The sequence below is a fragment of the Salmo salar genome, chromosome 12 (assembly GCF_965601325.2).
Source record: "Salmo salar chromosome 12, fSalSal1, whole genome shotgun sequence".
In the NCBI taxonomy this organism is placed as follows: domain Eukaryota; kingdom Metazoa; phylum Chordata; class Actinopteri; order Salmoniformes; family Salmonidae; genus Salmo; species Salmo salar.
The window spans coordinates 11,431,606-11,445,073 of NC_138302.1; the positions used below are offsets into that span (position 1 = coordinate 11,431,606).

The 13,468-nt window shown below is 43.7% G+C and overlaps 1 protein-coding gene across 1 annotated transcript in view; it reads right to left on the bottom strand.

The window, feature by feature from the left end:
• LOC106594217 (beta-1,3-N-acetylglucosaminyltransferase lunatic fringe) overlaps positions 1–11,496 on the bottom strand; it is a 30,127-nt gene extending 18,631 nt beyond the window's left edge. Inside the window, exon 1 of the mRNA XM_045690664.2 lies at positions 10,745–11,496. Coding sequence (XP_045546620.1) covers positions 10,745–11,197 — 453 coding nt within the window. The 5' untranslated portion in view covers positions 11,198–11,496. The remainder of the gene's footprint in view (positions 1–10,744) is intronic.
• Between the last annotated feature and the right edge of the window lie 1,972 nt (positions 11,497–13,468).

Consider the following 13,468-nt stretch of genomic DNA (forward strand, 5'->3'; position numbering starts at 1 on the left):
TCCTATAACCACTGTCTCTGTCTCTCCTATAACCACCGACTCTCCTATAACCACAGACTCTCCTATAACCACGGACTCTCCTATAACCACTGACTCTCCTATAACCACCAACTCTCCTATAACCACTGTCTCTCCTATAACCACTGACTCTGAGTCTCCTATAACCACTGTCTCTGTCTCTCCTATAACCACCGACTCTCCTATAACCACTGTCTCTGTCTCTCCTATAACCACTGTCTCTGTCTCTCCTATAATCACTGTCTCTCCTATAACCACTGACTCTGAGTCTCCTATAACCACTGTATCTGTCTCTCCTATAACCACTGTCTCTCCTATAACCACCGACTCTCCTATAACCTCTGTCTGTCCTATAACCACTGACTCTGAGTCTCCTATAACCACTGTCTCTGAGTCTCCTATAACCACTGTCTCTGAGTCTCCTATAACCACTGTCTCTGTCTCTCCTATAACCACTGTCTCTCCTATAACCACCGACTCTCCTATAACCACTGTCTCTGTCTCTCCTATAACCACTGTCTCTGTCTGTCCTATAACCACTGACTCTGAGTCTCCTATAACCACTGTCTCTGAGTCTCCTATAACCACTGTCTCTGAGTCTCCTATAACCACTGTCTCTGTCTCTCCTATAACCACTGACTCTCCTATAACCACTGTCTCTGTCTCTCCTATAACCACTGACTCTCCTATAACCACTGACTCTCCTATAACCACTGTCTCTGTCTCTCCTATAACCACTGACTCTGTTTCTCCTATAACCACTGTCTCTGTCTCTCCTATAACCACTGACTCTGTCTCTCCTATAACCACTGACTCTGTCTCTCCTATAACCACTGACTCTGTCTCTCCTATAACCACTGACTCTCCTATAACCACTGTCTCTGTCTCTCCTATAACCACTGTCTCTGTCTCTCCTATAACCACTGACTCTGTCTCTCCTCTAACCACTGACTCTGAGTCTCCTATAACCACTGACTCTCCTATAACCACTGACTCTCCTATAACCACTGACTGACTCTCCTATAACCACTGACTCTCCTATAACCACTGACTCTCCTATAACCACTCACTCTGAGTCTCCTATAACCACTGACTCTCCTATAACCACTGACTGACTCTCCTATAACCACTGTCTCTCCTATAACCACGGACTCTCCTATAACCACAGACTCACCTATAACCACGGACTCTCCTATAACCACTTACTCTCCTATAACCACTGTCTCTCCTATAACCACTGTCTCTCCTATAACCACTGACTCTGAGTCTCCTATAACCACTGTCTCTGTCTCTCCTATAACCACTGACTCTCCTATAACCACTGTCTCTGTCTCTCCTATAACCACTGTCTCTCCTATAACCACTGTCTCTGTCTCTCCTATAACCACTCACTCTGAGTCTCCTATAACCACTGACTCTCATATAACCACTGACTGACTCTCCTATAACCACTGTCTCTCCTATAACCACGGACTCTCCTATAACCACAGACTCTCCTATAACCACTGACTCTCCTATAACCACCAACTCTCCTATAACCACTGTCTCTCCTATAACCACTGACTCTGAGTCTCCTATAACCACTGTCTCTGTCTCTCCTATAACCACTGACTCTCCTATAACCACTGTCTCTGTCTCTCCTATAATCACTGTCTCTCCTATAACCACTGACTCTGAGTCTCCTATAACCACTGTCTCTCCTATAACCACGGACTCTCCTATAACCACAGACTCTCCTATAACCACTGACTCTCCTATAACCACCAACTCTCCTATAACCACTGTCTCTCCTATAACCACTGACTCTGAGTCTCCTATAACCACTGTCTCTGTCTCTCCTATAACCACCGACTCTCCTATAACCACTGTCTCTGTCTCTCCTATAATCACTGTCTCTCCTATAACCACTGACTCTGAGTCTCCTATAACCACTGTATCTGTCTCTCCTATAACCACTGTCTCTCCTATAACCACCGACTCTCCTATAACCTCTGTCTGTCCTATAACCACTGACTCTGAGTCTCCTATAACCACTGTCTCTGAGTCTCCTATAACCACTGTCTCTGAGTCTCCTATAACCACTGTCTCTGTCTCTCCTATAACCACTGTCTCTGTCTCTCCTATAACCACTGTCTCTCCTATAACCACCGACTCTCCTATAACCACTGTCTCTGTCTCTCCTATAACCACTGTCTCTGTCTCTCCTATAACCACTGTATCTGTCTCTCCTATAACCACAGTCTCTCCTATAACCACTGTCTCTCCTATAACCACTGTCTCTGTCTCTCCTATAACCACTGACTCTGTCTCTCCTATAACCACTGTCTCTGTCTCTCCTATAACCACTGACTCTGTCTCTCCTATAACCACTGACTCTGAGTCTCCTATAACCACTGTATCTGTCTCTCCTATAACCACCGACTCTCCTATAACCACCGACTCTCCTATAACCACCGACTCTCCTATAACCACTGTCTCTGTCTCTCCTATAACCACTGTCTCTGTCTCTCCTATAACCACTGTCTCTGTCTCTCCTATAACCTCTGTCTCTCCTATAACCACTGTCTCTGTCTCTCCTATAACCACTGTCTCTGTCTCTCCTATAACCACTGTCTCTGTCTCACCTATAACCACTGACTCTGTCTCTCCTATAACCTCTGTCTCTGTCTCTCCTATAACCACTGTCTCTGTCTCTCCTATAACCACTGTCTCTGTCTCACCTATAACCACTGACTCTGTCTCTCCTATAACCTCTGTCTCTGTCTCTCCTATAACCACTGACTTGACAGTTCTTTCTCCTCAATCAGCAACCATGTATTTGTGTGTGAGTGTCCCTGTGTGTGTGTGTAATTTGTAAGTCGCTCTGGATAAGAGCGTTTGCTAAATGACGTAAATGTAAATGTATCCCTATGTGTGTGTGTGTGTGTGTGTATCCCTGTGTGTATGTCGGTGTGTTTGTCAGCAGTCCAGTCTTTCTCTCCAGCTGTGTGTTCTCGTCAGCCCTGTGAGCTCTTAAACCCTCCAGAGGAAAACCAGCTCGTATGTGTGTGTGTCTCTGTGTGTGTGTGTCTCTGTGTGTGTGTGTCTCTGTGCGTGTGTGTGCGTGTTTCTGTGCGTGTGCGTCTCTGTGCGGGTGCGTCTCTGTGCGTGTGTGTGTGTCTGTGTGTGTGTGTGTGTGTCTTTGTGTGTGTGTGTGTGTGTGTCTCTGTGTGTGTGTCATTGTTAAGACCCCACAGAGGAAACTACACATTGTCTCATACAGGGGAGAGAGAGAGAGGAGAGTGAGAGAAAATGGTGAGAAGAGAGAAGGGGGAGGAAGGTTAGGAGGCAAGCCAGGATTTGAGTTTTACAACACAGGAAACGACATTAATTGAACAATAACGAGACAGAGAGAGAGACAGAGAGACAGAGAGAGAGAGAGAGAGCGAGAGAGAGAGAGAGAGAGAGAGACAGAGAGAGAGAGACAGAGAGAGAGAGAGAGAGAGAGAGAGAGAAAAGGAGAAACGTTTTATAACAATCAACCACTATAACATCCAAGTAGCTAAAGTCTCCTGGTGACGTCACAACTACCTCTGAGGCAACATATTATCAAGGTTACCTCCGCCAGGGTGTGTGTCTGTGTGTTTACTCTCCTAAACATCACACCCATACCTCTTCACTTCCCACGAGAAAGAGAGAGAGAGTTCCCAGGGTGTGTGTGTGTGTTTAGGTATTCCCTTACTCAGCAGTCTAACAGTAGCCTATAGGGGTGGGGCGGGACACACACCTTTGACACACACCTGAGAGCAGACATAGGAATGTCTACACACACACACACACACACACACACACACACACACACACACACACACACACACACACACACACACACACACACACGGGTAAACACAGTGCTTTCCTCTCTCTGTTCAGCCAGGTCACTTATGACCCACTGCGAATTTAGACGTCCATCCAGGTAAGCAGAACGTCAGCAGATGAGAATATTCTGAGAATATTCCTGAGAATATTCCTGCAACACAGGAAATGCTAACTTGTGGTATAGTCGAGCTACAAAAAGGCTTCTAAAGTTTGTAATTTCCACTTTAAAATGTCAGACTTCATTTGCAATAACGAAAAATGCATCAACCCCTACCAAAAAATGTCCATTAATTATAATCCACATAATAATTCACATTTCCTGTTGCGGCAGGATTATTTTCCTGCTGTAGCAAACTGGCTCAAGTTAAGATCCTACATCGAATCGTGAGAATCGCAATACATATTGTATCGCGATAATATCATATTGTAAGGTCCCCGGAAATTCCCAGCTCTAATGGCAGATAGGCTGTGAGCTCCGTCTCCGAGGGTCTCCTGTTCCATCCATTTATTTACACCCTATTCCCAAACCTTAACCATTCAGAATGAATGCATCAACTAAACCTTTGACATCAGACGTTTATGAACAAACGTGTGATTCTGCAGTGAGACCGTGAGAGCTTGTCGCTCTGTTTACATATCAACACAGACTAGTGTCTGGTGTGTGTGTTTTTAATGGTTTTAGTCTGACTCCCAAATGGCATATGGCCTATAGGGCTCTGGTGAAAAGTAGTGCACTATATAGGGAATAGGGCTTTGGTGTAAAGTAGTACACTAGCTAGGGTATAGGTCTCTGGTCTAAAGTAGTGTACTATGTAGGGAACAGGGTACCATTTGGGATGTACATTTACACTCAGACAATTACAATTAGCCACACTCATAGATTAGCCTTACAATTAGCCACACTCATAGATTTGCCTTACAATTAGCCACACTCATAGATTAGTCTTAAAATTAGCCACACTCATAGATTAGCCTTACAGTTAGCCACACTCATAGATTAGCCTTACAGTTAGCCACACTCATAGATTAGCCTTACAGTTAGCCACACTCATAGATTAGCTTTACAGTTAGCCACACCCATAGATTAGCCTTACAGTTAGCCACACCCATAGATTAGCCTTACAGTTAGCCACACTCATAGATTAGCCTTACAATTAGCCACACTCATAGATTAGCCTTACAATTAGCCCCACTCATAGATTAGCCTTACAATTAGCCACACTCATAGATTAGTCTCTCCTTACAGGCTACAGGTAGCGACTTTCTCTACAGGCTAGAGGTCGACCGATTAATCGGAATTGCCGATTAATTAGGGCCGGTTTCAAGTTTTCATAACAATCGGTAATTGGTATTTTTGGCCACCGATTTGCCGATTTTTTATTTATTTATTATTATTATTATTATTATTATTATTATTATTATTATTATTATTATATATATATTTTTTATAAATATTTTTTAACTAGGCAAGTCAGTTAAGAACACATTCTTATTTTCAATGACGGCTTAGGAACGGTGGGTTAACTGCCTTGTTCAGGGGCAGAACGACAGATTTTTACCTTCAATCTTGCAACCTTACGGTTAACTAGTCCAACGCTCTAACCACCTGCTTTACATTGCACTCCACGAGGAGCCTGCCTGTTACGCGAATGCAGTAAGAAACCAAGGTAAGTTGCTAGCTAGCATTAAACTTATCTTATAAAAAACAATAAATCAATCAATCATAATCAGTAGTTAACTACACATGGCTGATGATATTACTAGTTTATCTAGCCTGTCCTGCATTGCATATAATCGATGCGGTGTGCATTCGCGAAAAAGGACGGTCGTTGCTCCAACTTGTACCTAACCATAAACATCAATGTCTTTCTTAAAATCAATACACAAGTATATATTTGTAAACCTGCATATTTAGTTAATATTGCCTGCTAACATGAATTTCTTTTAACGCGGGAAAATGTGTCACCTCTGTAACAGAGTCAGGGTATATGCAGCAGTTTGGGCCACCTGGCTCGTTGCGAACTGTGAAGACTATTTCTTCCTAACAAAGACAGCCAACTTCGCCAAACGGGGATGATTTAACAAAAGCGCATTTGCGAAAAAAAAGCACAATCGTTGCACGACTGTACTTAACCATAAACATCAATGCCTTTCTTAAAATCAATACACAGAAGTACATATTTTTAAACCTGCATATTTAGCTAAAAGAAATCCAGGTTAGCAGGCAATATAAACCAGGTGAAATTGTGTCACTTCTCTTGCGTTCCTTGCATGCAGAGTCAGGGTATATGCAACAGTTTGGGCCGCCTGGCTCGTTGCAAACTAATTTGCCAGAATTTTACGTAATTATGACATAACATTGAAGGTTGTGTAATGTAACAGGAATATTTAGACTTATGGATGCCACCCATTAGATAAAATACGGAACGGTTCCGTATTTCACTGAAAGAATAAACGTGATAGTTTCCGGATTCGACCATATTAACCTGTTAGGGCTAGGGGGCAGTATTGACACGGCTGGATAAAAAACGTACCCGATTTAATCTGGTTACTACTCCTGCCCAGTAACTAGAATATGCATATAATTATTGGCTTTGGATAGAAAACACTCCAAAGTTTCTAAAACTGTTTGAATGGTGTCTGTGAGTATAACAGAACTCAAATGGCAGGTCAAAACCTGAGAAGATTCTGTACAGGAAGTACCCTGTCTGACCATTTCTTGGCCTTCTTTGTCATCTCTATCCAAAACAAAGGATCTCTGCTGTTACGTGACACTTCCTACGGCTCCAATGGGCTCTCAGAAGGCGGCAAAAAGCTGAATCGTGGCTTTGCAGGCTCCGGCTGAAAAAAAGTAGCGTGTTTGGGTAGTGGCTGGTTACAGTACTGTGAGACTCAGGCGCGTGCCCGCGTCGACCGAATGCTTTGTTTTCTTTCCTCTGTTTACCTAAACGTAGATTCCCGGTCTAAATATTATCGCTTTTTTACGAGAAAAATGGCATAAAAATGGATTTTAAACAGCGGTTGACATGCTTCGAAGTACGGTAATGGAATATTTAGATTTTTTTTGTCACGAATTGCGCCATGCTCGTGACCCTTATTTACACTTCGGATAGTGTCTTGGAACGCACGAACAAAACGCCGCTATTTGGATATAACGATGGATTATTTTGGACCAAACCAACATTTGTTATTGAAGTAGCAGTCCTGGGAGTGCATTCTGACGAAGACAACAAAGGTAATCAAACTTTTGTAATAGTAAATCTGACTTTGGTCAGGGCTAAACTTGGTCGGTGTCTAAATGGCTAGCCGTGATGGCTGGGCTATCTACTGAGAATATTGCAAAATGTGCTTTCACCGAAAAGCTATTTTAAAATCGGACACCTCGATTGCACAAAAGAGTTCTGTATCTAGAATTCTTAAAATAATTGTTATGTTTTTTGTGAACGTTTATCGTGAGTAATTTAGTAAATTCACCGGAGGTTTGCGGGGGGTATGCTAGTTCTGAACGTCACATGCTAATGTAAAAAGCTGGTTTTTGATATAAATATGAACTTGATTGAACAAAACATGCATGTATTGTATAACATAATGTCCTAGGTGTGTCATCTGATGAGGATCATCAAAGGTTAGTGCTGCATTTAGCTGTCTTCTGGGTTTTTGTGACATTATATGCTAGCTTGAAAAATGGGTGTCTGATTATTTCTGGCTGGGTACTCTGCTGACATAATCTAATGTTTTGCTTTCGTTGTAAAGCCTTTTTGAAATCGGACAGTGTGGTTAGATTAACGAGAGTCCTGTCTTTAAAATGCTGTAAAATAGTCATATGTTTGAGAAATTAAAGTAATAGCATTTCTAAGGTATTTGAAAATTGCGCCACTGGATTACACTGGCTGTTGCGTGGTGGGACGAATTCGTCCCGCCTAGCCCAGAGAGGTTAATGACGTAAGGCTCGTGTTTCTGTGTGTTATTATGTTATAATTAAGTGGTAGCGATGGTAGGCACCAGCAGGCTCGTAAGCATTCATTCAAAACAGCACTTTCGTACGTTTTGCCAGCAGCCCTTCGCAATGCATTGCGCTGTTTATGACTTCAAGCCTGTCAACTCATAAGATTAGGCTGGTGTAACCGATGTGAAATGGTAAGCTAGTTAGCGGGTGCGCGCTAATAGCGTTTCAAACGTCACTCGCTCTGAGACTTGGAGTAGTTGTTTCCCTTGCACTACATGGGTAACGCTGCTTCGAGGGTGGCTGTTGTCGATGCGTTGCTGGTTTGAGCCCAGGTAGGAGCGAGGAGAGGGACGGAAGCTATACTGTTACACTGGCAATACTAAAGTGCCTATAAGAACATCCAATAGTCAAAGGTATATGAAATACAAATCATTTATTGATGTATTATATTAAGTTAAAATAAGTGTTCATTCAGTATTGTTGTAATTGTCATTATTACAGTATTTAAAAAAAATAAAATCGGCCGATTAATCGGTATCGGCTTTTTCGGTCCCCCAATAATCGGTATTGCTATCGGCGTTGAAAAATCATAATCGGTCGACCTCTACTACAGGCAGCTACTCTCTCTACAGGTTACTGGCAGCTACTCTCTCTACAGGCTACAGGCAGGTACTCTCTCTACAGGCTACAGGTAGCTACTCTTTCTACAGGTAGCTACTCTCTCTACAGGCTACAGGCAGCTACTCTGGCTACAGGCTACAGGTAGCTACTCTTTCTACAGGTAGATACTCTCTCTACAGGTAGCTTCTCTTTACAGGCTACAGGTAGCTACTCTCTCCAACAATGAGTGGAGATGTACACTGAGTATATTAAACATTAAGAACACCCGCTCTTTCCATGACATAGACTGACCAGGTGAATCCAGGTGAAAGCTATGATCCCTTATTGATGTCACTTGTTAAATCCACTTCAATCAGTGTAGATGAAGGGGAGGAGACAGGTTAAAGAAGGATTTTTAAGCCTTGAGACAATTGAGACATGGATTGTGTATGTGTGTCATTCAGAGGGTGAATGGGCAAGACAAAGTCAAAGTGCCTTTGAACAGAGTGTGGTAGTAGGTGCCAGGCGCACCGGTTTGTGTCAAGAACTGCAACGCTGCTGGGTTTTTCACGCTCAACAGTTTACCGTGTCTATCAAGAATGATCCACCACCCAAAGGACATCCAGCCAACTTGACACAACTGTGGGAAGCATTGGAGTCAACATGGACCAGCATCCCTGTGGAACACTTTCGACACCTTGTGGAGTCCATGCCCCGACGAACTGAGGGCAAAAAGGGGTGGTGCAACTCAATATTAGGAAGGTGTGCTTAATGTTTTGTACACTGTGTGTATAGTATTCTCTATAACGACATAGTTGTACCAGTCTGTTGTAGATCAGCTCTATGATGACATTATATAGTATCCTTTATAAGGACATAGTTGTACCAGTCTGTTGTAGATCAGCTCTATGATGACATTATATAGTATCCACTATAATGACATAGTTCTACCAGTCTGTTGTAGATCAGCTCTATGATGACATTATATAGTATCCACTATAATGACATCGTTCTACCAGTCTGTTGTAGATCAGCTCTATGATGACATTATATAGTATCCTCTGTATGTCCTTTTTTTTAAAACATGATAATGACTATTCTTTCTGATTCCCTTTGTTTTCTGACACAAGCAAGGAGAGAAGAAAAGGGGAGAGAGAAAGAGAGCTCTTCTCCGTTTTCATTCCTTCTCCTTCGTCCTCTGATCTGCCTTCCGAGAGTAATCTTCATCGGCTCCGGCTCCAGTTTAACTTTACAGGTTTACGTCTGACTGTCTCGCGCTTTGGCCAGAGCGCGGAGGCAATGAAAGTGAGCCGGCGTAACTAATCGTGTCGAAGGGGTATTTCAGGGAGAGGAGGGTTTGGGGTTTCTTGGGGTTACCCCTGGGAACATACACCGTCAAGCCTTCTGTTGAATGCAGATGCATTGGTAGCCTCACTAAAACTGTAGCATACACTATGTTGTTCTAACTACATTTTGATTAGAGTCATTCAGAGCAACTTAAAGTTCTCACCCTAATGTAGCTATGGGTAGACTAGGACAAACACAGATCACAGTCATACTGTAGTAAGTTCAACTTTCCTCAATACAGTAGCTATGGGTAGACTAGGACAAACACAGATCACAGTCATACTGTAGTAAGTTCAACTTTCCTCAATACAGTAGCTATGGGTAGACTAGGACAAACACAGATCACAGTCATACTGTAGTAAGTTCAACTTTCCTCAATACAGTAGCTATGGGTAGACTAGGACAAACACATATCACAGTAAGTCAAACTTTACTGAATAAAGCTGTTATCAGTAAAGTAGTAAGAAAACTGTTGCTGTGAAACTTTCCTCTGCTTGAGTTGAGGCTCCTCTACTTACAGTTTATCCTAATTATCCCTGTAGCCTAGCAACCATGACATGTTCCGTAGCCTAACAACCATGACATGTTCCGTAGCCTAGCAACCACGACATGTTCCGTAGCCTAGCAACCATGACACGTTCCGTTGCCTCGGGCAGCCTTTAGATTCGTTGGTAATCTAATGCCACTAACTTGGGTGTTTATTTCTGTGGAATTATTCAAACTAGTTTTTCGTCCGTTTTCCTCTAAGAATATAATAGTATTTGTTCTATCACCTGTTGCATGTTTAGATGCATTGGTAATCTAATTTCACAAACTACTACAATAGCAATGTGTCCAATAGGCTAGCGTAGCAGTTCAGAGAGTTTTAATCGAAATGTTGCTGGTTCAAACCGCAGAGCCGACTAGGTGAAAGATGTGTCATTTTGTTCCTGAGCAAGGCACTTCATTCCTGTAAGTGTAAAGTTTTCCCATTACCTGCAGCATGTTTCTAGAGATCCATGTGTCCAGCAGTAGATCCAGCCTGGTGTGGTGGTATTTCTTGGTGGTTTTCACCGCTATGAACACATCCACCGGACTGAGCTCCTCCACCGGTGTAGGATCACTAGCCTTCACCGCTCTGTGCTCCACCGCCCGTTTCCCCCGGCTCAACTCACTGAAGTACGCCGAAAAACCCTTGACCTGGGCCGCCTGACATTTGTCCCCGACCCGATCCTCGGCTGGAGCTTGGTTAACGGGTTTGTCATTATTATTCATGCTGTTTAAACTTTGCAGGGAGCGAGTCCCGAACTCTCTCCCGGTGGAACCTTCCTCCACGAGAGTCCCCCGGTGTTTGATAACGGCGACGAGAAGAAACATCATCACGAGGCAGGTGAACAAGGCTCCTCCAGCCGTGGAGAGGGCGCGTTTCCTCCAGACGCCTTTTGACATCTTGCTGCAAGTTTACAAATCTAAAATAGATCGTTTATAATCCCATACAATGGTGAGCAGTGCAAGCATTGACAATAAAAGTGAACGTCTATTCCACTGCGACAAAACTCACAGAATAGGGACTGTTCATCCTGGTTTGCTTCACTCTCTCTCTCTCTCTCTCTCTCTCTCTCTCTCTCTCTCTCTCTCTCTCTCTCTCTCTCTCTCTCTCTCTCTCTCTGTCTCTCTGTCTCTCTCTCTCTCTGTCTCTGTCTCTCTGTCTCTCTCTAGATGACTGGACTGTTCCATTCTAACCCACGGTTAGTTCTAACCGAGCTACCAGAGGGAGAGAGCCACGCCTGCAGGCGGGACTAGTCTCCTCTCCAGCCACTAGCCGCTCTGAGCGCACTCTGTTTGGGCGTGACGGAGGAGCAAGAGGCGGGCCGGGCACTTGGAAGACTTCAGTTGTCAATCAAAATATTAACTAAATCTTCAGAAAAGCTAATTATTATTATACATTTGTATCAACTGTCATTGTATGCATAATAATCTATCCCAAATAAGTTTACAATGAAAATGTATATTAACTAATATATTTTAATAACGTATTTGTTAACTAATACATGTATTAATAGGTGAATAAGTAGCTCGGGGAGATGATAGTTCCCTCAGTTGGAACGTTGCGCGCGTTCTGTTCTGCGTTCTGGAATGTTGGCGGCCGCGGTTCCTTGCAGACAGATGTTGGAGCAGCGCATGACAGCGGCGCGTATGTAGCGCTGCCAACGAGAGGAGATGACAGATCACACACACACACACACACACACACACACACACACACACACACACACACACACACACACACACACACACACACACACACACACACACACACACACACACACACACACACACACTGCCAGTGTAGTTGTGCCAGCAAGCATGGTTCCAAATCTAGTGGTCTGTGGAATGTTTCCTCTTCAACAATAAAGTGCTTGTCTGAGCAACTATTTCACAGCCGAGGGTACAACACACACACACACACACACACACACACACACACACAGATGTGAACAAAAATCTTTAAAAATCTACTAAATCAACCCCTTGAAGGTTGTGTGTCTGATGCTAGTTGGTTTGGTTTGGTTTGGTTTGGTTTTTGGTTTTTGGTGAACCTCTTCCTCTTCCCCCTCTCCCCTCTTCCTACTCTCCTTTCTCCCATATTCCCCCTCTCTTCTCTCCCCTCTTCCCCTCTTCCCCATCTCCTTTCTCTCCTCTTTCCCCTCTCCTCTCCTTCCCTCTTCCCCCTCATATTTCCCATCTCCTCCCTCTCTGCTTCCCCCTCTCCTCTCCTCCTCTTTCCCCTCTCCTCTCCTCCCACTCCTCTTCCCCCTCTCCTCTCCTCTTCTTTTCCCTCTCCTCTCCTCCTCTTCCCACTCTCCCCTCCTCCCCACTTCTCTTTCCTCTATCCCTCATTTAAGGACAAGGACAAAGAGAAGAGCTGACCTGTCTTCAATGCTCCAGACTGCTCACCACTGAATACCAGAGGAATTAAATCCTCACACACACACAGCCCGACAGCATTAAATCTGTTCCGTTCCAGCATGTGCCAGCATGTGTGCCCTGTGCCAGCGTGTGTGTAGAAGTTCATGTATAATGGATGTGAGCTGATAACAGATACACTGTGATGTGTGATGGTACCACGGCTGGTTGGCTCTCTCTCTCTCTCTCTCTCCTCTCTCTCCTCTCTCTCTCTCTCTCTCTCTCTCTCTCTCTCTCTCTCTCTCTCTCTCTCTCTCTCTCTCTCTCTCTCTCTCTCCTCTCTCTCTCTCTCCTCTCTCTCTCTCCTCTCTCTCCTCTCTCTCTCTCTCTCTCTCCTCTCCTCTCTCTCTCTCTCTCATCTTCTCCTCTAGTGTTATCTCCAAAATTCCCTGATCAAGGTCATGGTTTTCCGAGTCTGAAGTGGGGACTTTTCCCTGGATGTGTCCACCCCCTCTGAGCTGATGTATTACTACTAATAGAATCCATTTAAGACAGAAGGTCAGAAGTCTCACTGTCATACCATTACAATACAGTAACATGGCAATACACGCACACGCACACACACACTTACGCAAGCACGCACCAGTGGAGGCTCCTCAGACGTGGAAGGGGAGTACCATCCTACTCACTGAATTTCTTTTTTTTTTTTATCAGAAAAATGATCTGGTCCTTTGAAGATAAAGCTATACTAAATATATTCACATGTTACCAAATCAGTTATTAAAACTCACTGTTTTGCAATGAAGGTTTACC